Raw genomic sequence first — 27,276 nt, 5'->3', positions numbered from 1 at the left:
TTGGAGAGGAACTAGTTAGCAATTATTTTTAGGACTTTGTCATCCCATGGGCTGGTTCTCTCTCTCTGATGCCCACTCAGAAGCCAGCTCTGAAAAAAAAAAGTACTTTGAGTTCAGATTACTCTTTAAAAAGTAATGGATTTGCATTAAAAACTGGTTATGTTTTAAATCTGGTCCTTCCTGATATGGTAGCAAGATCATCCATAGAGGAACCTAATTATCAAAGTGGGAGAACTGGTATTTTATTCAGGGTATTGGTGTATACTTACAGTGCTTGCACTCTTCCTTACAGATCAAAACACAGTGTTAAGTGCTGCTCTGAAAAAAAACCCCTTTTGCCTGCAGGAGTTTAGCAGTGTTAACTGTGGCTTGCTTATAAACCTAAGTGAACACTGCTATGGCAGCTGGTTCTAAACATGTTCTAAAACTGCTCCTTGCTCAGTACTCTTCTTGTATTTTCTAAAAACAACACTGCTTATTTATTACCCAATTATATTCAGAAGTTGAACTCAAGGAGTTTCTTTACTCATGGTTGAATTAGCTCATTGCTAAGACTGTTAACTGTGCTTTTCCTTTCCTTGATCTGATGCAATTGCAGTTAGAAGGTCATGCAAAAACAAATTTAAAATTAGCCTAGTTGTGCCCATTCCATGTGCAATGTAATTAGAATAGAAAATCTTTGAACCTAAGCTGTTGACATCTAAGTGCAACAGTTCTTTGGAACTCATTCTTTCTTGTTTTCATGGCTACTGACTTTTAAAGCTCCAGAACTGTCAGAGCACTGTTGCTTTATAGATATGTGTATTTCAAAAGGACCAACAAACGAAATACTCTGTAAGCAGCGTGCTAGTGGATAGCAGTTACTACGTGAGTAGAAGGTGTTAGACATACAAACCAATTTTGCCTTTTACTTTTCCTCAGAGAAAGTTATTATTCAGAATGTCTGCGACAGAAATTTCAATTTCTAAAACACTGAGAATACAAAAATACTAAAGATTTTTTAATCTAGGCATAGTTCTTTCCACCAGTTCCAGTTGTACTCAGGTTGGATATACAGGAAGGTTTTGTGTTGCTGGCTCAGTTTTTGTTGTCTCAGGAGTGGAGGGAGTGTTTGGGTTTTTTTTCCTCCACTTTAAACCATCAGATTTGCATTTTGGTGTAATGATCTTAATGAAACCATTTTACAAGAGCAATCATTTACAAATGTGTAATGTGGAGTACATTTATTTCAATCTGGATTTTAGCTGGATAATCTGTTCTTTCAATCAGAGATTTTTTTTCAAAGAACTGGAGGGATATAAGCCCAAATCCTGTTGGAAATCTGTATTACATCCTTTTCCATGTACACATGTACATCCAACAGAGCACTGCAACAAGGTGCAGGGATCCCAAAGGGCTGTGTTTGGATTTGTGGGAGCTGCCAATGCAAAGGCTGTCAGAGAGCAGTGTCCTTTCTGCACGGTCATGGCAGATGCCTTGTGCTGTACTCTTCATCCTATCCCTTCCAACCTTTGATGATTTAAAGCTGTGTTACCTGCTCAGGATTTCTTTGCTGAGTTATCTATTCATCAGGAATTCCTTGTTGGAAAGGTTGGCAGAAAGTGCAGAGAAACAAAAAGAATTGTGAGTTGTAAATCAGAATATTGCATTGGTGGTGGATAGGATGCAGTGAGCTGATGTTTGCTGTGGCTCTGAGGAATGTGAAAGAATGCATCCATTTCCTTGTGACTTCCTTTGTACTGCAAGATTATTGCATTTTTGGGGCCAAGTCTAGGCTACCCTTTAGATAAGATGAAATAATTTGTGGAGCAGAGATACACGTAGCCCTGGAATACTTTATATGGATGGCACAGTAACCTGAATATCTGCTTATTTCAAGTGGTGTTTTGTTGAGAATTCCACCTTTCTTGCTAATATAAAGCAAGGAGATAGCTTCCAGAAGAGTAAATAAAAAGCGTTCTGATGATATTTTTGTTGGTTTTATTTTATAGACGGCTGTGAATGTACAAAGAAGAAAGGGCTTGAAGGTCCCACCCAGAAAAGTCTTCGGGAAGCCAGGCAGAAAAAATTCCTGGTTGTTGCAAGCTCTTCTGGTGATGCAGATGAAGAGGCAGAGAAGAAGCTGAGCAAGAGAGAGCTAAAGGTACTGTGTTCTTTCCAGCTGTAAGTATCAGTCTTCTTTATACAGGTGAAAGACACATGTCCAGTGTGATTAAAAGAAATCCTACTTAGCTGAAGTAAATAGGACAGGTAGGTAACAAGTTTAGGGTTTTTTTAATACAAGTTTCTATCACAATTAAATTTTCAGGGAATTACAGGAACTCTGATTAATTGAAGCTAGCAGTCTACATTTTGAGAATCCAATCCTAGCAGAGGAGGAGCACTGGCTGTAATTGCTTCTTGCTCTGTTGTGTTTCTTTTGTAACTTGAGAAATCCTGATGTGTTCCATAATCTTTGCAAACTTTTCCAGCATTTCAGAATGTTCCAGCTGGGACTAAAGGGGATAATATCTGCAAGGCTAATGGCAAAAAACTGGTAATTTTCTAATAGTCAGAGCTTCTAAATATGAGTATGCCAGGGGTAGGTTACTGCTTCAGTTTGGAAGTTGTGCAAAATCAAAACTAATTCCTAATTGAATATTTTTTTTATTATGGAAAAAAATGTTTACTTGATTCTGATTGTTTTAGTTATTAAGGTTGCATTTTGGGACTACATAACAATGCTTTTTATTTTTCCAAATTTGGGTAAACATTGTAATATCTAAAATTTCAGAAGCTCCCAAAACTGTTACGCTGCTTTATTTTTGTTTGAGAACTACAGTTAGAGTTTAAACTGTGAGGAAAAGAGCTTTAGTTGATGATGATATAGTCAGAAGCAACTTCAATCTTCCCGTCTCCACACAAATATGTCCATGGTAATTAATTTTTGCAGGTTTCTGTCTGGCTTTGCAAGAGCATTTCATCTGTTTCACTTTGGCAGTGCACCTCTCCACAGACAAACATACCATTTTAGTTTTCTTTTTTCTGCTCCTGAGCCCTCAAATAAAAAAAAATCTATATCTGTCTGTACCTCTTCTTTTGCTTACTGAAACATTTTTCACCATGTATAACAAATATTTCTCTATTCTGTTCCCACACCTATTAGTATCTGAGGCATGTGCCACTCAGTCCATCTCCACATTCCCTGTTTTTCATGCAGTGGTGGAAAATTTCCATGCCAGACTCTTAGAGGTACCTCCTCTCTTCATTCTGTCTTGTAAACAGATACAATTTCATAATCCAAGAAGAAATAATTTGTGTGTTTCTGTTTCTACTGAAGTCATCATGATTTTTATGGAAAACTTGAGCAGAGTTATGCTTCAGCCCCAGAATAAAAGCTCTGCACAGGTAGTGTGCCTGTCTGACTCCTGTTCTTTGAAATTCATGAGCACAGTTAGTTGACTGGTTCTGGCAAGCATCTGTGTTTTTACAGATCTTATGTTTCCCAGAGGAGTCCCACCAGAGGCCCTGATGTCTTTATTTAATCAATGGATTAGAAAACTGGGCTAGTTCCAGAATTAAGGCATCAGAAAATATGGGCATGTTTGAATTTTCCATGGCTAAGCAATAGTCTAAAACTTTAGGTGTGAGATTAGCATCTTTTCCAAATGGAACAATAGTTCTTTTTCACTTCACATTTCCTGGATCTATTCTTTCTAAATATTTCCTTTCCCCCGATAAAGGATTCCAGCTTGGATAGTGCATGTGAATTGCTGCTTAGGATGTAAGAAATAAATGTCAGAGGGAATGATGAATGTCTAGAGTGCAAAGAGGTCAGTTAAAATTGTGTTTAAAACAGAAGAGACAGAACTCTGTCCTGTAGTGCACATTTATTGAACTACAGTTCTAATCCAATGTATTGAATTAAAATAGTGTGTTCTTATTCAAGTGTTTAGGTGTCTTAAGCATTTGTTCCCATCAAAAGGATGAGGTCTAAAGGAGAGCCTTGCCTTCCTTAGGTGAATTTCTGTGATACTTGGAATCAAGTTTGTGTGGTGTCTCATCTCCTCTGACCTATATCAAAGAATCTTTTAAGTTCTGCTGTGTGTTATGTAACTTAGATTCTTTCTTAAAATGGCTCGACGTGAATGAACATGAAAAGTGTTCCATAAGTCATTTAAATGTTTTATTGGGAAGGGTGAAATTGATTTATACTTATTGAGAATATGATTAATTTAAATTCTGTTTATACCACAAAGGAACTAGGAGTCAGAGCATGAATTTGGTCAGTTCCATGGAGGTTGGTGAGGAATATGTAGAAGAAATAAATGCAATTGAAATCCTGCATTTGCACATGCATTTACAACAAAATAGAGAAAAAGAGAACAGAAGATGTGGAAAATCTAGGTAAAACTCACTGTCTAGTATTGTCAAACCTGCTTCAGTAAATGTGAGTGAACTTTTAAAGCTTACAGAACTTTAGAGTGAACATGTTATGCAATTTATAAGTTCAGGCACTTGGATTATATCCCATTCAGTAAAAAGCCACTATATTGTCATGAGATTGTATCCTTGAGGCAAAATTATAAATGTTTGTATTACCTGTGCTGTTACATAGCAGTGAACTATGGTGATGGAAATGATTTAACATCTCTTCTGTGTCTGGTAGCTAAATAGTGATCTAACAAATGCCTGTGCTTTTAAGTAGATGCAAATATGAGTCATAGCTCAGCTAGAACATTTACTTCAAGGACAGACATATATTGTGTAACTGCAATATCCTGTAAAAGCTGGCATGTCATTTAAAACAGAGTCCCTTTGATGTGAAGTTTATCACTGAAACAGTTAGTGGAAAAGCAACAGGATTTTTTTTTCCCTAAGAGAATTCATTATCCTGATTTTACAGTCTTTGCTATGAGACTGAATTAAATTGTAGTAACAGACAATTAGTCTAAACTATTTACATATCTGGCCCTTAATAAGCCAGTATCAATAGTAGAAGTAGTTGTAGATTAAGAATGTACATAGAGTACTACTTTAAACATTTAAATTAATTAAAATGCACTCACAGGTCATTAAAATTGTAGAGAACCTTTGATAACGTGAATTTCATTATGCTCTTGAAAACTTTCCTATTTTTATTCTCTCAGGTTCCTTTCAGAGAACATTCTATGTTTGATTGCTTTTAAAAGTAATCTTAGCAGGACAATTGCAGCTTCTTTATGTTCACTAAATTATATTTCTACATGTATTACAACCCAGTTTAATTTTCTCAAGTTTTACTTTCTGTAAAACTTTATCTAAAGGTGTGTTGGACATTTCTGGAGCTGAGGAATTATCTGTTTCTGTGGAACAGATTTTGCAATTATGGCCATTGTGTATATTAAAAATAGAGAAGTAAAATCCAGGGATCATACAGATATGGCTTTTGTAATTAATGAGACTTTGGGTTAAAATATCAAATGGGTACATGTATTACATTAAAGTTTCTTCACAGTTCTATGGAAAAAAGAGTATAAAATTTACAACAACTGCTGTTCCTATGCTGTCAAGTAGAAGGGGAGATGAAACCAAGTGATTACTTAATCATGAGTCTGAATATAAATTAGCACAGGTGTATTGGGGACAGAATTGGAAAGATCGTCCCAAAGTAGTTAGGAAGGGTCATAAATGAAACAGACAATCACTTTGTGTTTGTAATAATGTGGCTAAGAAAGCACTGATTTGATATTCAGAAGAGAGGAGGTGACTGACAGATAATAGTGGGAATGCTTATTTCTGCAGCCCTTTCCTGGGATAGTAAAACTGCAGACATGGAGCTGAGAAAATTGATACAAGTTACCCAAACATAAGACTGCAGCCTAGAGAAAGGAAAAGAAAATACAATGTCTATGTTTCAAATGAGGTAAAAAGTGAATGCTAAGAAATCATATCATACCATAACTTGCGTTCTTAAGGCAGCTGGAAGTGTATAACTGAAATTTTACTCAATATCTGCAAAAAAGCAGGGAAAGAATTAACTGGGAAAATGGGTTTGCAAGGAAAAATTGTTTAAATCCAGTCTGTATTGGATCCATGGAAGGATAAGAGGTACCATGGATAACATACAAGAGCACTTAGCTTTTAAAAAGGCTTTGGATGCTGTCTCACAGATTAATTCCTGTGAACAACTGTGGAAATTTGGCCTGACAATTTTTTTTTAAATTAATGGAAAATAGATTAGGAACATGCAGATATACTGAAGAGGCTTTTTTGCAGGGATATATTGTCCTTAATGATCTGGAAAATGGAACTGAAAATAAGCTGACAGAATTTGCAGACCAAGTGGCCTGGGTTTGGTGGGGCTGGAACAGTGAGTGCAGCTGAGGACAGGAGTGGAATTCCAAAGCTGACCTCTTGGAGAACTGATCCAAAGAAATAACAGACAGTGTAAGAAGAGGTACAAAATTCTGCTTTTAAAGAGTTATCTGATGTACAAACAGAGATCAAGATGATTAGAAAGACTTGATCTTTGGCTTTTCATTAGAGTAGGCTCTAGGGTATGTTGTGTAAAAGAGGCTTAACATGAGTTGAAAGCCACATAATATTGTGGAATAGCTGAACACTGTGCTGCAGTGTAAACCAGGAATATGGCCTGGAGCATGTGGAATATTCCTCCTGCTAATTTCACATGGCATGTGGCTTTGGCTGCAGTTTTCTGTGCAATCTGATCACAGCTCTTCAGGATACAAGTAGAGCATCTCTACCAGAGCAGTAAGAATGACTATGAAATTGTCAAAGAAACGGTAAAAAGTGAAATTGGGTAGTCTGCAGAAAAGAACCCTAAGGGGAAACAGGATGCATCCTTAAAACAGAAAAGAATTCTGTTTAAAAAATCAGAAATAAACCCAAAAGCAAATCCAAAATTACAAAACAACTTGTTAGAACAAGTAGTAATAAAGTAGAAATTCAATAAGAGTCATCAGAGTACAGCAGGTGTTAAGCAGCAAGGAAAATGTATATCCTTAGAATATGATGCTTCTTTCTCCTTCTACTTACAGAATTAATGTTCTGTGACTCAAATGTATAGAGTATGATCCAAGATTAACTAGGTGTAATCTAAAATGTGTCCTTTAGTTGGTTTTGATGGAATTTAATTTAAAAGAATTATGTGTTTTGTTAGGCAATTTGGTATTTTTTAAAAAACACTTTGGCTATGGACTTGAAAATGGTAAAAAAGAAAGCTGCTTTTTAGGTGAAATTCATGCTTTAAAAAAAAGTCTATTGTATTCTGTAATGTAATAGATAATATGATGATGGCTTTAGTTTTTAGGATTTGCTCAAATGTCTTTAAAGATGTTGGGCCTACATGGAGAAAATGAGAAAGTGCTTCAGAATGTTAACTACAAATAAAGCTATAGAGGAAATACTCATTCAGTTGCAAGACCAAATTATAAGGACAACTTCTTATAGAATTTTCCATCCACTTTTGCAGCGTTGTTAAATGGAGACATCCAATGCCTTGCATTTTTAGTAGTAAAATTGATTCTGTAAGCCATTGGCACTTGATAAAAAATACCTCACAGAGCATGCAAAGGGTTTTCTTTGTGCTGAAGAACAGGGCTTATTTTGAGTCACTGCATGCTGCCAAGAATAATAAAGTAACAGGCCCCAAGATGGAGAACAAACATAGAAAGTTGTTGGGATGTAAGCTGCATTTGACTCTAATTCTAATTGTACATAGGTTTTGCATATTCATGTATTTCTTTCTGGTTTTGAGCATCAATAATGACAGATTTTAGAACTGAGACTGTGAATCTCACTCTTGCTATAGTCACTTGCAAAAACTGCTGATAAATAGTAAAATTACTGGTTTTTGCACGAAGGTATCGTGAAAGAGGTATGTACTGAAACTGTATTTAATTGAAGAAAAAACCTTTGAGTTTTCTTTGCAGAGAAGATGGAGCAGATATAAAAAAATGCCATAAAGATTTTAAAATGTTTGGTTTTCTTTGCTTTTACAAACAGCTGCTGCTGTCTTCTTCAGGACGGACAGATGGAGAGAGTTAGGAATTGTGATGTGCAGGAGGGTTTCCTTTATCCCTCAGAGTTCCTGCAGCACTTTCCCTCATTCAGGCTGGGCTGTAGGATGGGATTTGACTCTAAGTTGAGAGAGAACTTTGCAGAGGCACTAGAAGCTCCCTGCAGACCCCCCAGAGCAGGAGGTGGGATGGTGCTTGCACAGCTGCTGGTCACGTCTGCTCCGTTGGCCTTTGAGACCATAATTGAGCAATTTCATTAACTCAGGACCAACACTTTGTTTTCCCTTTAATTAAAGTGTCAAGACCTTAACATTTCTCTTGGAAACCAGGTGGGAGTTGTGGGGAGAAGAGGAGGAGAATGGTTTAGTTGTGCTTGTTTGTTCACTGACGGGTGTTCAGTGCTTACAGCCCTGAAGGGAATTCTGCCAGTACAGCATCTCTAACTGTGCAGTTCCAGTGCTCTTTGCAATGTTCTGCTGCTGCCAAAATCCCCATTTCTTTCAAGGAAGCAGAGGCACTAACTAGCAGAATGTGTAGAATGCACTATGCAAGACATAAATTGTGTTTGGTACCTCAGTTACAATGTTGGTGCAAATTTCATTTCACTTGAAAAATGTCTGTGTTTTTTAGGAAATGCTTTTTCTTGTGTGAGACAAAAAAAAAATCTAAATTCCACAAAGGTCTATTTCCAATTATAATTCCTCTATTTTTTTTCCAAGGTCTGTTTCATAATGAAAAATTTATGATGCAGGAGTTGGGAATAATTGTGTAATAATTTGCAAACTCTTTATACTAAGTTTTAATTTTCAAATCGTTGATTTACTTGCTGTTTTTGCGTATTGATAAAAGATATAGAAGTATTAGTTGTAATTGATACACAACTGCAAGTCAAAATGTTCAGAATGGTAATTGTATTTGAACTGGGTGAATAATCACCACTGTTTTTAAAGGAGTATTCTTCCAGAAGTATCTGCAGTCTGTTGTTCAGTGGTTAACTGTAGCTTGGTGTTCATGGATGTAGTTAAAAAGGCAATATATGAACTACTGCTTGATATACTTAACAAAAAAGTAGATTAAATGAGGCCAAAAGTAATACTAATTAGGTTTTTTGTTTAGGGGTTTTTTCCCCATTTTAATGTAGTTCAGCTAAAGTTATTAATGGATAAAACTAGATCCCTTTCAAATTAGTGAAATGTGATTGAAATATGGAGTAAGAGGTCAGACTCCCAAAATCTGGAGGGAAAGGCTCAGGTGCTGACTGTGGTATTTATATTTTAAATTAACTATTCTGCAGTAAGTTATGGATTTTGGTGTTTCAATCTTTTTTTCCAATATTTAAACAAAGCCTTTGCATATGTCAACATCACTTTAAGGAAAATGAAATTCAACATTAGCATTTAGTTTTCATGGTAACAAATCTCTAACATACCCTAAGAGCTCTGGCACTGCTCACAGTGTTCAGGGCTGTTTGTCTTGTATATTCAAACAGCACTTCTGGGAGTGGAAAGTAAAATCTTAATTGTTTCTGTTTGAATACAATGAAATGAAATAAAATACTAAGTCTTTACTCCAAACAGTTTATGAATTAATAATCAGAGCAATTCCTCCAGAAAATGTGACACTTTTTCATTGGAGTGTCACATACTATGAGGATAATGTTAATGGGGCACAGGCCTCTTTGTAATTGGGTTTCCAGTTTGAATCCAGGCTTGACAGGTTTGATCATGATTAAAACTAGTTGTTGTATAATCATGGATCAGTTGATCTTACCTGCTCTTACATGCAGTAAGCCAAGGGCAGCCTCTGTCAGCAGGGAGGCTGAGGCTGGGCAGATTTGTGCTGGAACCCAGCCTGGAATGATGTCTGTACAGGTGGGCTTTTACACCAGAGGAGCAGAAATAATTCATGTGATGCTCAAGCAATGAAGGCAACTCAGATTTGTTTCCTCTGCATGGAACCCCTTTGTAAAGCACAACTGCTAAACAATTTTGTGGACACCTTAGGAATCTTCTCATATTCAGATTTGTTTTTTCAGAAGTGCAGTTTAATGTCTCGCTGTGGAGTTTGGCCATGATCTCTGAGCTTGGGGGTAAAAAGCAGAATGAACCAAGTGGTTTCACAGCTCATTCAGAAGAATGCTGTTTTTCCTATTACCTTTCTGAAGTCCTCTCTCTGTCAATGTGGTATTTTATGAAAAATCCCTTCACCAGGATTTCCTCTCCTGAGATGCTGGGAAGCTTCAGCTTCTCCCTGTTTTGCTGCTTTGGAATGTGATTTGGAGAATTGTTTATCAACATGCGAATTGTTTTAATTTAATGACCAGTCATGGTCCAGCTGTGTCAGACTCGCTGAGTCTGTCACGGATTTTTATTATCATTGTTGCTAAGCCTTCTGATGTCTCCTTTCTCTTTCTTTGGTATAGTTTTAGTATATCATTTCTTTTAATATAACATAATAAAATAATAAATCAGCCTTCTGAGAACTTGGAGTCAAATTCTCATCTCTCACCTCATCCTGGGGACCTCACAACACCACAACACTCTCTCCTCCCTAGCAGCTCCCCTTCTCTTTGCTACCTCTGCTCTTTGTAAATTCTCTAAATCCTTTCATTTAAGGTGCTGAATGACAAAGTTGGAACACACAAGTTTGAAAGCCTGGTTACAGAATTCTGTTACTCAGAACAAAGACCACACCATGCTGATGTGACAGCAGAACACCAGATACTCAGTGCACAGTTTCAGTTTGCATTTCTTTTGTATGTTTTACACCATAGCTCTGTATTTATTGTTTCCAGGTTTTTACCTTGTGTATATATAGTTCAGATAATGTGCTATATACTGTAAATTAACCAAAGCAGATCAGCCAGTCAGACATTTATAATTTACTAGAAATCTGAAGCTGAGTGTATTTTTGCAGGAATCCTTCACTCAGTGTACAAAGCAGATCTCCCTCATCTTTCTGTAGCACCTGCAAAGAAATTGTTCTCTTGAAGCAGTACAGCAAAAACTGAGATTTGCTGTGATGTGAATCTCTCAAGAGTTCATTCCCACAAAAAAAGAGATAAACAAGAAAAAAATTACTATGCAAAATCACAGTTCATAGTATTTTGAAAATCTGTACTCATTAAAAATATTTAGTTTACCAGTGGTACTTGTTATTGTGAAAATGTCTACACTGAATTTCCACATTTCTGGTGTGTAATATTTTTTTTTTTAAATTCTGTTTAGATTACTTAACTCTTGTAGATAATTTAGGAGCAATGCATATAGTTGTGACATGTCAGTCTGGAAAGGATGTTAGCAATAGTAGAGGAATTCACAGGCCTCCTTCACATTTGGTGTAGAAGTTGTTCTATGCTACAAGATGTACATCCCCTGGCCTGAACCCAGCAGACAAATAATCAAAGAGCAGCACACAGTCGTGGTAATGTAATACTTAAGAATACCCCAATTGTATGTTTTCACATAGATCACAGGCTTGGTTAATGTGCAAATACTGCCCTTGGTTTTTCAATATTGCAAATGAGAAAAATAGTAATGAAGATAGAGATGAAATAGGAGATAGCTTTACTTTTAAAAATTATCATTTGAGAGAGGAATCCTCATTTTGAGTATATTTTTCCTGGATTTTTTTTTAATGTACGGTCAGCTGTACATCATAGGATTGGTTTTATCCAAACAATAGTAATTGGAAAGAGATATTCTCTTGAGTTCCAGGCTAGAAGGCTTTGGCAGCTGTTTATTCTGCTGCTCCTGTTCTGTTGTTGGCTGCACTTCCCTTGCTCTGATCCTGCCCCTCCAAACTCAGGGTTCATGACCAATTCCTGCCTGTCACCAAAGCTGTGAAGAGCAGAGTGTGCAGGCTTGCTTTGATCTCAAAAATCCACCCAGGCTAAAATAATCTGGGAAATAACAACGAAGAGAAGCTGACAGGGCTTTGTTGGAATAATTGTTTATTTATAGAGTTTTGTTCTATTTTAACGGAAGACATCCTATTATGTACTAATTAAGTGTTTTATTACAGAGTTTATAAAAAGAGTGAGAGGGGGAAGGCTGACAATATTTGGAGCACATTTAAGGATAATTGGAGAGGTCTTGTGTTGTATTTGATAACTCCTGTATTGTTTTTAAGAACACAACCTCACAAGCTAATACACTCACATATTTTGTTAGCCTTGGTGTTAACTGATTTTTGGTCTGGGAGTCATAACAAGGAGCTCTTTCCAGTTTTTGTAGTTTATTTCCATTTTTATCAGGATACACATCGTTTAAGCTTCCACCACCATCTGGTGACATGTGTGAGTGGAGAGCCTCAGTGGCAGAAGAAGAGGCTGGCTGTGCCAAGGCTGTGGCTGGGAGCTTAGTCAGAACATGCCAACACCTGTGCAGGGGACTATTCTTATCAGCTGTGTCAGCTACTCTGCAAGGCTCCAGAATGGCTCACATTTCATACCTTTTGATGTGGTCCTTTTCTATTTCTTTGTATTAAAAGGTTTGAGTTTTTAAATAACTTGTAAACATCAGGGAAGATTTAAATTAGAGATTTGGAGGTGTCATTGTTGCTCCTGACATTACAAATCCTGAGTTTATTATTTTTAAAGATCTTTTTATTAATTGAATTAATTCATTGTGAATTTCCTGTCAGAAGTAAGTTACTGTAACAAAGGTAATGAGAGGAAGCAAGGAAAGGGTAACCTTTTTGTCCCTCTCTGCAGCCACATGTATTTGAGCATCACTTTAGTATGTCATTGGATTGTTTTAGCCATGTTATAGCTGAGATGTGACTTTCTTAGTCTTCTCTTTTTGGTGAGTCTGTACTAATTTGGCTATTATTTTTAGCTACACAAATATGTGCCTGTGAGAGGTTGATGTACTTGTAATCTGCATTGTCCTCTTATAGCTGCTCACTCAATCACTGAATGCCATTTAGCAAGGGATTTTAACCTTTCAGGTACTTTTTTTTCTCAAAATAGTGTCCATACATTTAGCAGTTATTAGTATTTCAAGCTCTGCAAAGGTGTCCAGCTTCCCTGACATGGAAGTTAGTAGGAATAAGTCATGGAATCATTGAGTGGATTGAGTTGGAAGGTACATCAGATGCCTAAATGCTTTTGAGAATTTAGGGCTTAAGGCTGGGTGGATAATACTGTCTAATAAATTTTCTAAGCTTAAATAGCCAGCTCCTGTTTAGAGTCAGCTATCATTATATAGTGTTGCACTGTAAACTAATTTTCTCTGGTAATTAGTATCATAATAATCAGTTGAACAGATCTAATGTTGCCAATGACAAGGTTCCAATTTCCTGCAGCTATTTTCCCCCTTCTCCTTCCATTCTTTGCAGAAAAGAATTCATTTTCCTGGTGGTACTTGTTTTCTCCTGGAATGATGAGGTGGACAGGATGGCTCTGGGTTCAAATCCATGCTCTTCAGTGCCAGGGAAGCTGGATGTGCATTAGCATGTGTGAGGCACACGATCTGCTGGGCTTAGATCAGAATATTCCAGGACATCTTTTCCCATTCACTCTAGAGTAGATGACAATTTCTGGGAGGAATTTCAAGTTTGGGATGATTCTTACAGAATCCTCACAGCCTTTCTACACGTGAGACAGAATGCTGCTGGAATTGTAGAGGAATTCAGGAAAAAGAAGTGTAGGCTTATTGAACAATGGTCAGAATTTGTCTGCCTCTACAGAGGACTTTCATAGTGGCCCTTTCTTCTACAGTTATCTTCTAAAAATTGTATTGAAGGGTTTTCTCCAGTCCTGCTCAGATAAGGCAGTGTTTAGGAGGTTTGGGTTTGAGAAAGCTGTAGTTCTGTTGCTGTGATAAAGGCATTGCTCTATTACTGCATTTTACCTTTCTACTCAAGTGTGCATGCAAGCTACAAATACATAAATATATGTATATATGTGTGTGTGTATATATATGTGTATGTTTATATATATATGCATCTGTATATATATGTGTGTATGTATATATATATATTAGGTGTCAGTGCAAAAATAGTTGGTTATATATCTACACCTTCCATGCAGTGGTTTTTCTGTAGAAATTTGAAGTGCTGCTCTCAGCTGTTACTTTGCAGTTTGCTCTTTGTGATTGTTTTTTCCCCCCAGCTCTCTGAGGAAATACCCAGGTAAATCTGTGCTGTTTCGTCCCCATGTGCTTTGTGCATGGTTCTGATTGAAATGTTTTAATCCTCTAATTAAGAAGAAAAACCCCTGAAATCTTCAAGTGATTTTGATTTTCCTATAATTGTAGCAATGCATCTTCTGCTTTGTTCTTTACATTTTCTTTAGATTCTGAGTTAGAAAAGGAAATTTTTGGAGAGGCTGTACCCATCAGTTTGATTGAAGCCTCCAAAAATGTCTCTAAGCCCTGTTGAGGTTACAGGCATACACAAATAGTGTGTTTGTATTGTTTGGGTAAAAAAATCCAATGTAGCTTAATTTAAGCATAGAAATATGGAGTTAAGACCCCACTTTTCAAACATGATTAATTAACCTCTATTAATTATCCTCTTGTTTTTTATTTTTTAATGATTTCTGACTCACAAGAGGCATCAAACTCCTTGAATTTCACTCAATGCAGTAACATGTCTGACTTTCAGTTCAAAACTTGGCACCAGGGAATGAACGAGAAGTTTTTTAGTCTTGATAGACTTTTTGGATAGTTTGTTAGTAATTGAAAGTCAAATAGGTGTTTTTATTAGAGACTTCTTAATTTTAAGATGGTTTTTAAAAATGTTTTTGTTCCAAATAAATAAAATAGTTTTAAGAAACTACTGGTCAGAGTATAATCCTGAGAGAATGATCAGAGATGCTATAATAGTTTTTTCAATACCAGTATATATCAAGTGTAAGCTTTTTTCCACTCCAGAGTAAGGATGTGTGCCTTTAATTGTAGGAATGATAGAAATGGAGAGGAATGATGTCTGATGTGTTTGTGAGCATTACTTTATGTAGTTGAACTGCAGCGCTGAATGGGCTCTAACCAAAAAAAAGAGGATCTTTAATATCTAAGAAATTGCCAGTGTGATTCCAGTCAAATTATCCATCTGGTCTGGAGGCAGAGTATTACTGAATTTTTCATCAGATAGGAGCTGGAAGCTGGAGACTTTATTAGGATTTCCTTCAGGGCATGTACTAAGGCAGTCCAGTGGTGCAGTTTATGGCTTAAACATTACAGGCCTTGTATCTGATGTGCAGTAATAGCTGTGATCACATAGGAAAGTTGTTTAAAAACAACTTTAAATGCTTTTAGTAACTGCAGTTCCTTGGAGTAGAAAATGTGATGGTGGTTTTCCAGATTTACTCTTGGCAGATATTGCCTTCAATACCTGCAGAGGAGAGGCAGAAGCTCAAGAAAAAGAAACGAGGTGTTGATGTGACAACTGAGGGTAGAAATGAAAGATAAAAGAAGGAACTGACAGGTGAGGCAGAACACCTGGGAAAGGTGGCAGTGCAGGTTCTCTCTTTGTGCATAATTATGTTCCACAGAATTTTCCATGTAGCATGGAAGTACCCAGGAATGCATGGAAGCTGGAGAGGAAATAAGAGTGAAAGTTCAGTAAGAGCAATGCACAAAGCGCATGGGAATGTGGATTCATTCAAAATGAATTCAGATGACTGTGAACTGCAAGTCAAGAAAGAATGAGGCAATGATAAAGATTCTGGATCATAAATAAGGGGACAGAAGATTATGGTTTAGAGTTTTAAGGGACAGAAAATAGAGGAGGAAAAAAGCAAGTTAATTAGTGAGTGGAAAGGAGTAGTGGAATTTGTGTGTTGTGAAATCAACAAAGAATGATAAGATTTCTGATACAGGAAGAACATTGGCAAGGGAAGTGTAATTTGCCTGCTCCTTTCCACTTGGGTTTGCTCTAGAGCAATATATCAAGGTGGATTGTTCTCCCAAGACTTACTAAAGTTACAGAGAAGGGTGCCAAGAAGATGAGGTAGGAACTGGACAATTACTAAAAAAAGGTTATTTCATACAATACAGGTCAGAGTGAAATTCAGATTTAGAATTAATTACATTTCTGTGTGTTATTGCAGGGGATAAGGGAGTCCTCCCTGCTCAGGCACATTCAAAGGACAGTTAGGCATAATTCTGTGGGCAGGGAATCAGAGATCAAGGGAGGGCTTGAATCCCTGTACATCCTCAAGAATTGGGAAAGTTAGAAGTAAAAGCCTTTGCTAGAGAAGTAGATGGAGGAAACAAAAGTAATAATTTAATACATAAGGATAGGTAAAATAAATTGAAAGGGTACTTTGCTAAAAAGTTGGGAAATATGCCCTGTTTGCACCATTTGCTTATTTGATTTTTCTTCAGGCTGATTTTGCATGGTGCTAGGCCCTGTGTGCTCAACTGCTGAATTCCTTGGAGTGTTTGCTTCTAAGGCTACTTTTTCCCACTAGCATCTCACTCCTCTTATCTCCAGATTGTCTTTGGTTTATTTTTATCCAGATTTATCTCCAGGAATGGCCCATGAATTAGAATGGGGAGTGCAGCCTGTGACCAGACAAATTGTCCATTTTTCTGGGTATTGTTGGGCTGTTGTAGATTTCTGGCGGTGTCTCTGCAAACATCAGGCTGCAAACTGTGGTCAGTGAATTCTGTGGGGTCTTACCCACTTGTGTCTCAATCCTGGCTGTACCAACACTCTCTGAGTCCACACAGAAATATTGATAAATAGCAGTCTTAAAAATTAGTAAAGCACATTCTTCGCACTCATCCTGTGCTGTAGCTGCTGCTGAGTGAAATTTGACATCTCCAATAAGAGCTTTGCAGATGTGGCAGTCCCAAGTGCCTAAATTTAGAATGAAATTGCAAGTTGTCTTGAATCTCACCATGGTTGAACAGTTGGGAAGAATTGGTTTTGGATATTCCCTCTGACTTGGCCAGAGAGGATGGAACAGCGAACTTCTGTATATAAACAGGTTTGGAGAGATACCAAAAAAAAGACAAAATAGCCCCTAGTTCCATCTCAAACTTGTGTGGATTTGAGGGCTAATGGTAATAAAAAGCAATAAAAACTGTTACTTACATTGTTTCTAAGGATAGATGATTCTGAATACAGAAAAAAACCCAGGTCCATTGGGTAAACAATTGCTGTTTGTCAGAGCAAAATTCATTTTAGGTCCCCATGCCATCTGTCATAACCCACATGAACAAATTGCCTTTCTATTGAGAGGACATGGGCTAGGTTTCAAGAATTGAATAAAATCTTGTAGTTTCTGCTATCCCACTTGAAAGCTCAGTGTTTCAATTTTGTAGCTTGGGAGTCAAGTGGTGATAAACTTATTCTGGTTTTTCGTCTCCTTCTGTTGTAAGAAATTGTCGCAGGGACATTGTACCAGCAATCTGTGGTTACTTTGAAAACTGTATTTAAAATGTAAAAAAGTGCCTGAAGAAACGGAGAAACAAAATAACAGAACTGAAAACTATAAATAATCAGCTACAATCAATGCAAATTATCCCATGATTGTAGAAGATACAATTGTGGAATTGCACAAAATCAAGGTAAATAATGTTGCTAGTATGTTCAAGTCTGACATGAAGCCTTAAATGGAGAATAATCAAATGTATTTAGAGATAATTTTTTTCTTATAAACTATTTAGCATTTTTGTATGTGACTTGGGGGTAAAAAGGAATCTCAAAAATCTGATTTGTGTTTGAGTTAGAGTTACTGATAAATTTATCAAATGACACATTGGTGAGGTCTTTTTCCATGAGGAGGGGAAGTCTGGATCACTTGATAAATGAAAGAGAAATAAAAATATACTTTTTTTACTATGCTTTTAAAGTTCACAGAATCATAGAAGAGTTTGGCTTTGAAGGGACCTTTAAAGGCCATTTAGTCCCGCTCCCCCTACAATGAGCAGGGGGAGTTGGACTAAATTTCAACTGGAAGAGGCTTAATTAGGGTATTCTTCATCATTGACTGTGACAAAGGGGAAAAAATGTACTCTTAATAGCAGTGTTTACTTAGCAGACAGAAGTAGAATAGAATTTAGTAGATGAAAATTGAATCTAAGGACATTCTGGGTTGGAGATAGAGTTGCTTTTTAATAGAGAATGTAGTTAGCCATTTCACAAACGTACTGGCAGTTACAGTCAATCCTTCAGCCTTGAAAAAATGGACAATTTCTAAATAATGAGGGTTTTTACAGCTGTGTCTAGCTCAAGTAGAAATTTAGTTCAGGGAAGTGCAGAGGCCTGGGTTTTATGTGATCCAAAATCATTGACAGACTGCAGACATTTTGGGTCTGGTTTCATATTCTGCCTTGCTGAATCTGGAGCAGACTGACTTCATCCCACCTTCAGGCACTTTTAGCAGTTTCAGTTTCACTACTGGCATGTTTGTGAAGTCAGCCTGGCAGAACCTCTTTCATACTCTGCTGTATCCACTTCCTGCAGTGCTGCAAATATTTCTGGTGCTTAACGGTGATAGATAACCAGCTTTATCACTGTTTGATAAAGTACTTATTGCTTACAAGTACAGTAATCAATTAATTAGCTCTTTATTATAAAGAATCCATTTCTCTGCAGTATTGACAAGCTGATAGCTTTGTACCTGCATGTCACAGTACTCTTACAGCTTTGTTTTCATTATTTCTCATTATGTGGAGCTTGGGATAATGGTTACTGGCTGTCCTGAAATGGAGTCAGGATGATGAAGTGCCGAGGGGGGAAACATGGACGGCATCTGTAAGGCATAATTGCAAATAAATCAATAACTAATGGCCCCTGAATGTGTTTACCAGTTCATTGTAGTGATGTATGGACCTCTGCAAACCCTGGGTGCCTTATAACAGTTATTGAGATGATTACAGTGGGTACTTTGGCCCTGGCAGAAATTAGTGTATCCAGGCTACTGAGAATATAAACACAGTTTCTGAGCTTCCCAACAGTGCCTGAGAAGCAGAATGGTAATTTGAGGAAAAATAAAATTTGTTTGTTAATATTTGGAAAATTAATAAAAGAATGGCAAAGTTTAGAATTTATTTGCACCTCTAGCATCAATGTTTGGATATTACTAGTGGTAGGAGAGCATTTGGGAGCAGGTATTTTTTTCTTGTTAAAAGTGCAGGTGAGATCATGTCGAAAGAAATCATTAAATAAAAGAGTTTTTCCACAGACTTTCACAGGACATGTTTTAGGAATAAAATCACAATGAATTCAGATGAGTTTTCCTCTGGAATATCCGTGGATGAATGGATAACCTTGTATTGTTTGTACTTATGTTTTCTTGGAGAAAATCAAGAAAGCATCTAGATTTTCTAGTTGATTCTACAGTAGGGTACTTCTGTGATAGAGAAAATTCACATTAATCACTAAGAAAATTAAATATATATGTATATATATAAAAAAATACAATATTGCAACATATTTTGGAATATGTCAGAAAACTGAAGTAACTTGATGTCTGTCATTTACTCAGCATTGCTTCTTTAACATGATGAATTGTGTGCAGCCTGTGCTGCTGTAGCTTAAAATATTGCTGGTGTTTAATTGCACCATAATCCAAATTTAAATCTACAAAATAAAATTATAATTGTAAGAGGTCTATATTTTATTGCACTGTTGTTTATTTTAACATTGATCATAAATGTAGTTGATTTGCAAACATAAGCCTTTTAAAGGAAGGGATAGGGCACATCTTTGGGAATAGCACATGGTTATTTGTGACTTAGAAAACTGCCATGAAAATGGATTGCACGCCTCATATCATGATAATTTATTGCAGCATTCTCATAGATGTTCTTTTACTTCTTGCAAAATGATCAAGCTGAGTTTTGTAGCAGTGTTTGCAGTTGTTTATGGTAGATTAAGTTATATACATAGCTGTGTGTACATCTCTATTGTATGAACATATTGGTTAATTAGCTGTGAGACATGTAATGGTGTTCTGAAAAACAAACAGGAGCACGTTCTGTTGTTGCAACGTGGTGATGAGATGATGATGAGAATCAGGGTGACGAACTGGAAATTACTACCAGTAAAATAGAACTGGATTTATTCTTTCCCATGTGATAAACTTGTATTCATAACTGCTGTTAATGGTAACCAGAAGTAGATATTTACAATCTGGGCATATCAGTACTGGTATAGACTTTGTATCTTAGAGTTGTAATAATTTTGAACTAAGAAATTAATTTCAATTGCATGTATTAAACTCAATTCCACCATGAGGGAGTAGTAAATGAAAAGTTGGATGATCATTAAAACACTTTCTTGAGTCTTGCAGAGACTGTTGGTCATGCAATTTGCTGTGACAGAGAAGAGTAATCAAAAGAAGGGGTTAAAATACATTTGATGATGTAGCTGGGATAGTAGAGGTATTGGAAGAAGGCTGAATGGGGTATTTCTGTCCAGCATAGATTTCCTTTTGAACACAGAACAGGTCCTCAAGTGTGGCATTCACATTCTCGGAAAAAATCCCTTCACCCAGGATTTTTCTCCTGGGAAGCTGATAAGCCTCAGAGAAAAAGGAAAACAATTCTTATCTCATTTGCTTCTCCTGTGCTGTGCTCATGTGGAATGTGTTTGGAGATTGTTTACCCACAGGTGATTGTTCCATTGGATTCTGCCGGAGTTGTTTTGGCTCTTTGGCCAATCAGAGCCAAGCTGTGTCAGGACTCTGGAAAGAGTCAGGAGTTTTCATTATTATCTTTTTAGCATTCAGTAAGTGTCCTTTCTGTATTCTTTAGTACAGTATAGTATTCTTTAATATAATATAGTACCATAAAGTAATAAATGAGCCTTCTGAGAATATGGAGTCATATTCATCATTCCTGCCTTCATTGGGGCACCCCGCAAATACAATGCAAGCAATGTTGGAGGTTTTTTAAGGATTGCTCCTTCTCTGAAGAAATTATCTGTGCATCTTTATATAGCTTAAGCCTTTGTCTTCCACTCAGTGTGAGTGCAGAGCATCTTAAGCCTAGTCCTTGTTCTGTGGTCAGTCTTGAGCAAGGCTCAAGGAGCTGTTTGGTGTTTCTCTGTCAGAGTCTCAGAATGCTTTGCATTGGAAGGGACTTTAAAACTCATCTCATTCCATGCCCTGCCATGGTTGGGAACACCTTCTGCTAGACCAGGTTGCTCCAAGTCCCAGCCAGGCTGGCCTTGGACACTTCCAGCCTTGTCCTGTGGCTCCCAGCTCCCAGGGCAGCTGTGCAGCTCACTGGGCAGCTGTCCCCAGTACCCAGATCATGCTCCAGTTTCCACACTGGGCTGTCCTGTTTATCCTTAACAGCATCAGCCACAGCTGTGTAGCTTTCAGCTGAGAAATGTGATTTACTTGGGCATTGGAGAGGAAGTTTAGCAGAAGCTAAAACAGTAGTTTTATTTCTGTAGTGTTGGGCAGTATGCTTGGCATAGAGTAATTTTGCATTTTATACTGTTACTTTCTGAAATAGTGGTGATAAAGTTAAACAAGCCCTGGTGCTGAAGACTGGAAGAAAGCTATTGCATTTTAGTGATGGATCTTTCTATAATTGTTATCTTCTTACTTTTTCAAACCTCTCTGATTATTAATCATATCTGGCTAATCAAATCTGGTTTTAATAGCTGCAGTAAAAGAAACAAAACCAGTGAAGTGCAGGAGCTTGAAGTTTATCCTTTTGATAGTAGAAAATAATTGCAGTATATTTATCAATGAGTGCTAATGAGAGCTCTAGTCCAAAAGTGATTGAGTGTCTGTGGCATGGTTAGACATTGAGTAGTGGAGCTTTCTAGTTTTTTATTGCAGAGGCAATGGCTTGACTTGATGTGGGAGAGCCTTAAAACTGACATTGTCAGGAGCAATTTCAAGTGCAAATTTACTGTTAGCACCAGTTCACAAACTGTCTGAAGAGCTACACTAGCCCTGAATTTGAAGACTGAACCGCTTTTACCATTGCTTTTTTAATTAATCTGGCTTTTACTGCCTATTACAGAGTATCTTCATGTTGATTTTATTAAAAAAGGAAAAAATGTCAGCATTATAAACTGAATAAGGAGGAGTTATGTGTCCACAACCTTTGTAGCTGAGTTTTATGGTTTTTATTAGCAAGCCAAGCAAGATGGAGCAGGCAGTAAAAGTTTTACTACACTCTCCTGCTATTGCTTTCAAGCTCCTTTCCTTGCATTTCAGATGTTTATAAAATAATTGTGGTCATGATTAGCATAGTAAAATAATGTGCAAATGTGTTGTATTCTGGTTACTATAGACACTGGAGCATTTTGAAATTGAGTTGGTTCAGTATTAATTGTACAACAATGCCTGCTGACTATTCACTGCTGCATTATGCTCAGTGGGTGCACTAAATACCTTCATTTTTTTATACATTGCTAGAAAAGGATACCCTGACCCTTCAATTACAGGAAATAGGAAAACAAAGTAAAATCATGCTTAGCTGCTATATTAGATGTCAATTTTTCTGTCATTCTTGCAGCAAAGCTTTTTAATATTAGTTTAATACTTTCCTGTTTAACATTTGGTTCCTTCTGAATCTGCCTACCTGTAGTGCTGCAAAACTGAGCTGCTCAGAGAACAGACTATCAGGGTTTTCTTCATGGGAGGGAGGGAAACAGGAACAGATTTCGATCTGTCTTCATTTATTTTGAAACTTTAAACAATTTTGAGTATAGCCAACAAAAAGTTAAATGGGATTTGAAAATCTCAGACTCTAGTTTGCTGTTTAAGTGTTTTTCCTTATTTGATATATTTTATTTTTGATGGTCAGGGAAGCAAGATTCATTCATTGTCAGCAATTGTAGCCAAGAGTATTTTCATTCTTATTTATATGTTTCTTTTTTAAGAATGTTTTGTTTATGTGCCCATTTGGAATGTATGGATTCTTAGCAATCCTAAATTGTTTTGAAAGTAGGGACCAAAAATGAGTGTAAAACTCAAGCCGTGTTGTGAAAACTATGTATGTAATAAGTAGCTTCTGAGTACACCTACTGGCTTCCATGAGACTGCTTTGATATTTAAAAACTAAAATATGGAAATTTCAATATATTGAAACAGGTTTAAAATGAAAGTAGACAAAACATGTTCTCCATAACGTAAGTGTATCGGATTTTTCAGGAAAAATAAGTGAACAATTATTAAAATTCTCTGTAACTTTGAATAAAAAGAGAATTTCTATGGTGTGTCAGTATAGCTATCAGTGATTAGTTCAGGACTCATTTTTAAGTACAGAAAAACAGAAACAGTGCTGATTCTTTGGTGAGAATTGAGATTAGACTATTTCCTTGAAAATATTTACTGTTAGACTAAAGTCAGACTGTCTTGCTGAGTCCTGGACATAGACAGTTGTGGTGTTGTGAGGTCCCCAGGACGAGGTGAGAGATGAGAATTTGACTCCATGTTCTCAGAAGGCTGATTTGATGTGATTCTATTCTAGTCTAGTCTAGTCTATTCTATAGAATAAAGGATACATCAGAAGGCTAAACAAGAATGATAAAGAAAAACCTGTGACTGACTCCTCAGAGTCCAACACAGCTGATGGTGATTGGTCATTAATTAAAAACAATTCACATGTTTGGATAAACAATCTCCAGACCACATTGCAGAGCAGCAGAACCTGGAGAAGCTGAGGCTTCTCACCTTGCCAGGAGAAGAAATCCTGGCAAGGGGATTTTTCAGAAAATATCATGGTGACAGACAGTAGCTGTACCCTGAGAAGAACTTAATTTTCATTACTTCACATTTCTGAAAAAATATCTAGTATTTGCTTTTTAAATTGAATGTATGGATACAGCACCACCTGTGACTGTGCTCCTTGTGCATGTCTGAACTGCAGTCTTAGAATGACCTTGACAGCTTTCAGATTGGAACTGCTGATGATAATGGTTATTAATTTTTGCAAAAAGGAAAGGTTGCTCCTTCTCCTCCCTCACTGAAAGACAGTGATCACTAATTTGTTGTCTGATGGGCTTTGCCTCACTTAAGATGACTCTCTTTTCTTTCAGAATTAAAGTAGCAAGGTTTGAGCTTGTTCCTGGTTACAGAGTGAAGGTGCTTCCTCAATTGACTTCAATTTTTAACATCTGAGTAAGGAGAAACTCAACACTACCTGTAATAATGATATAGACAAGGCCAAGCTGTGATTTAGACAAACTGATTTGGATGTTTTCTATTAAACTCTACTACATTTTTCTCAGCTCTGAGATGATTTAGATCAGTTCCACTTATCTATTCATTGCCTTCTGTATGTTTTGACAAATGATTCTCTTGTGTCTTTCTGGAGGAAAAAGAAAGCCGTAGACTTGTTCTGAAGAGCCCTGCTGTTGGAAAAGGCAGTCTTACTGCAAAAATTCAGGACAGAAAAGAGATATTTCTAATAGCTTTAAAGGTAAATTTTCCTAATTGCATGACAGGTTGCATCAAGACAAGGCTTTTTATCTTATAAGGGGAAATTAAGCAATGGTTTGAGACTCAGAAGAGATGAGTTCAGTTTACAAGCTGTCATAGAGAATTTCAGCTTGATCTGGGGTAAATCACTGAATCCTCTTATGGTTCAGGCTCTTGAACTAAAAGGGGAAAAAAAGCAACTAAAAAATCCCAAACAGACAAAAGAAAGGCAAGCTCTTCTCTTCTGGTTTGTTTTTTGTACGTGAACCTGTGAGGTCTTAAGGCATGAAATGCCTTTATGACTTCCCACAATCCTGACTTCTGTAGCCTTCTGTCTTCTGATATTTAATCAGCTGTGAAAATACTGTGTATAAATGGCTCAAGATTTATGGCAACTTTTAGTGAGTGGCTGATTGTTGCACCTGTGATTTTGGGTAACAGAGGGAGTATACTGTCAAAGGGACTGGTACCATTTACCCTTGTCAGTGACTGAGGACAGGCATTCAGGAGGGGTTTGGCTCATAGAGATTCTTCCTAGGACACTCTTTTGAATGTTCTGTTCCTTGCCTTTGGTAATAGAGTAAAATGGTGTTTAATGTCTCAGGCAGGAAGTGCATTAATTCCTATTTTATAGGGATGTGAGAGAGAAGCTTGATAGGTTTTTATTTTTGTCGCTCTGCAAATGTCTGGTACCTAGCAGATAAAGGAGTGAACAAAACCACAGTGTATTGCTTTGGCTCCTTAGCACTCAGGAAGTTCTCCTGAATTTTGGCTTGCACATGGCCCTTGTGCATGCTGAAAGAGCATCAGACTTTGCAGTCAATGCCTGTAAAAGTTTTACAAGCCTTGTTATGCAAGATCTCAACTTGTGTAATGGAGTCTCTTTTACCCTTAGGATTTAGCAATTGGAAATAATAGAATAAGGATTAAATAATGAAACTTGATTGGCAAAATTTGTCAGGGGAGAGGTGATCTCTTCATGCAGGCATTATTGAACAGCTCTATTGTAGCAAGTTTTTAGGATAAAAATATCCCATTTATTCCACAGTGAGAAATATTTGTGTCTGGGGAAAAAAGTCACACCGTGACTTTTACCTGCTGGAGAGCTACTGAAATCAACATTTCATCTGGCCATGAAAAGTGATCCCGCTGTTCATGCCAGTGGAACTATAGGTATGAATTATCTCAGCAGAGGGCAAGTCTCCTGCTCTAGTAGAGTACAGGATTACCACTGCAAAGGGTTCAAAAGCTCCAGTTTCAGAAATATTTCAGATCCTTACAATGGAGTTACAAAAACCTTTAAAGTTTTTATTATTCACTTTTTTCTGTATTTTTTAATGTTACAGCAATCATTTACAGCCCTGTCTCCTGAAGCAGCATCTGGGGATTTTCTTCTACTGTAAAATGCAAGACTTTTGTCACTTCTATTCAGAGAGCCATGCATTTCCTAGGCTTGTTTCACTCTGAAATGAGGAAGTCTGGTAGCATTTACTAATTGGTTGTGTTCCAGAAAGTGAGTGAGAACAATTTGCAAAAAGCATGCTGATTTTATGCCTTTGTTATGTTATAATCTGAGTTGTTCAAATTTGTAAACCTTGAAAGGTAGAACTTTGTAAGGAAAGGACTACAGAAAGCTTTCAAGAGTTGCACAGAGGTACTGACACATGTTGGGACTATACTTCCCTTTAGGTAATATCTTTATTTACTTTAATGTGTGTGTATAACAAATACTGCAGACTTATTGTAATTGTTCCTAAATTTGGAAAATCTATGGATTTTTCTTGAACTGGATTCAGAGATCTTCAGGAATATTATGGCAGAGACACAGTCAGAAGTTGATATGCAGTTGTATAAAAATGTGGAACTTTAGCCAAAACCACATTCCTTGTTGGATTAACAATGCCAGATTAATCTTTTTTGTTTATGTATTTGTACTTGACATTTTTATTTCCTAATTCTGAATATTGCAGATTTATTACTTTTTTTTTTTTTTGCAAAACTAAGTATCTTGCTAGTATCTGTGTTAAGCACTTTGCTCATTTGCTTCTCCATTGATGCCTCAGGTTTTAGCTTTTCTATTTTTCAGATTCTGTACTGCTTTAGTGTGTGGGTTGGGGCTTCATATTAGGGCACAGTGAGCTCTCTTCACAGAGTAGGGAGACAAAACAGTTCCTTCTCTAGCTGGGGATCAAGGAAAACCAATCCAGATCTCAGGCCCAAGAGCATAAACAATATGAACTGAAGAGAGCAAAACAAGCAGGATGGGACTTCATGGGCTAAATCTATAATTGGACAATTAACTCCAGTATGCAAATGAACCAGAACTTCTAAAAGTGAGAGACCTCTTGATCAGTTGTCTGTTTTGTGACCATTTTGGGTCCATCCTGGGTGCATCCCTGGCTGGGCTTTTGTGCTGCCCAAGGTGGATCCATTGAGGCCTTTTAATAAATCCCTGCTTTATTCTTTAGCTCTGTCTGGCCCCTGTTCTAGGTCAGCCTTCACAAGGCATACCATGATTTCCAGATTCTGTCTTTCTCTCTAGTCAGAGAATTGACAGTTGTCTGATATTTGTCAATATTGAAAGTCCCTACTGCTCCATGGATTTTGGAGTGGTTCTGTTAGGCTGGGCCTGTGATTGAAGCCACAGTCCACTGAAAAATATCTTCCAGGTCTTGAGTCTGGAATAGAAGTGCTCAAACTTATCATGAAGTCATTAGCTTAGTGATCTGCATAAGTTTGGCTTGGGCTAATGGCACCTTGTAGAACAATGCAGGGTGTGGAGCTTCTGGAACTGAAGACAAATATTCTTTTGCTACTTTGTAGTTGTGAAATTTGCTTTATGCTCACTGCTGCAAATTATCCGCAAACAGGATGGCTGCTATCAAGTTTAGTGCAAACAAATACTAAAAAGACTTAGTGGTTATCCCT

General features: G+C 37.1%; 1 protein-coding gene across 1 annotated transcript in view; it reads left to right on the top strand.

The window, feature by feature from the left end:
- SPAG16 (sperm associated antigen 16) overlaps positions 1-27,276 on the top strand; it is a 380,495-nt gene that overhangs the window by 25,709 nt on the left and 327,510 nt on the right. The window contains exon 9 of the mRNA XM_030952751.1: positions 1,992-2,143. Coding sequence (XP_030808611.1) covers positions 1,992-2,143 — 152 coding nt within the window. The remainder of the gene's footprint in view (positions 1-1,991; positions 2,144-27,276) is intronic.

This window comes from Camarhynchus parvulus, chromosome 7 (assembly GCF_901933205.1).
Source record: "Camarhynchus parvulus chromosome 7, STF_HiC, whole genome shotgun sequence".
Lineage (NCBI taxonomy): Eukaryota > Metazoa > Chordata > Aves > Passeriformes > Thraupidae > Camarhynchus > Camarhynchus parvulus.
This window is presented reverse-complemented; position numbering and strand designations above follow the sequence as displayed.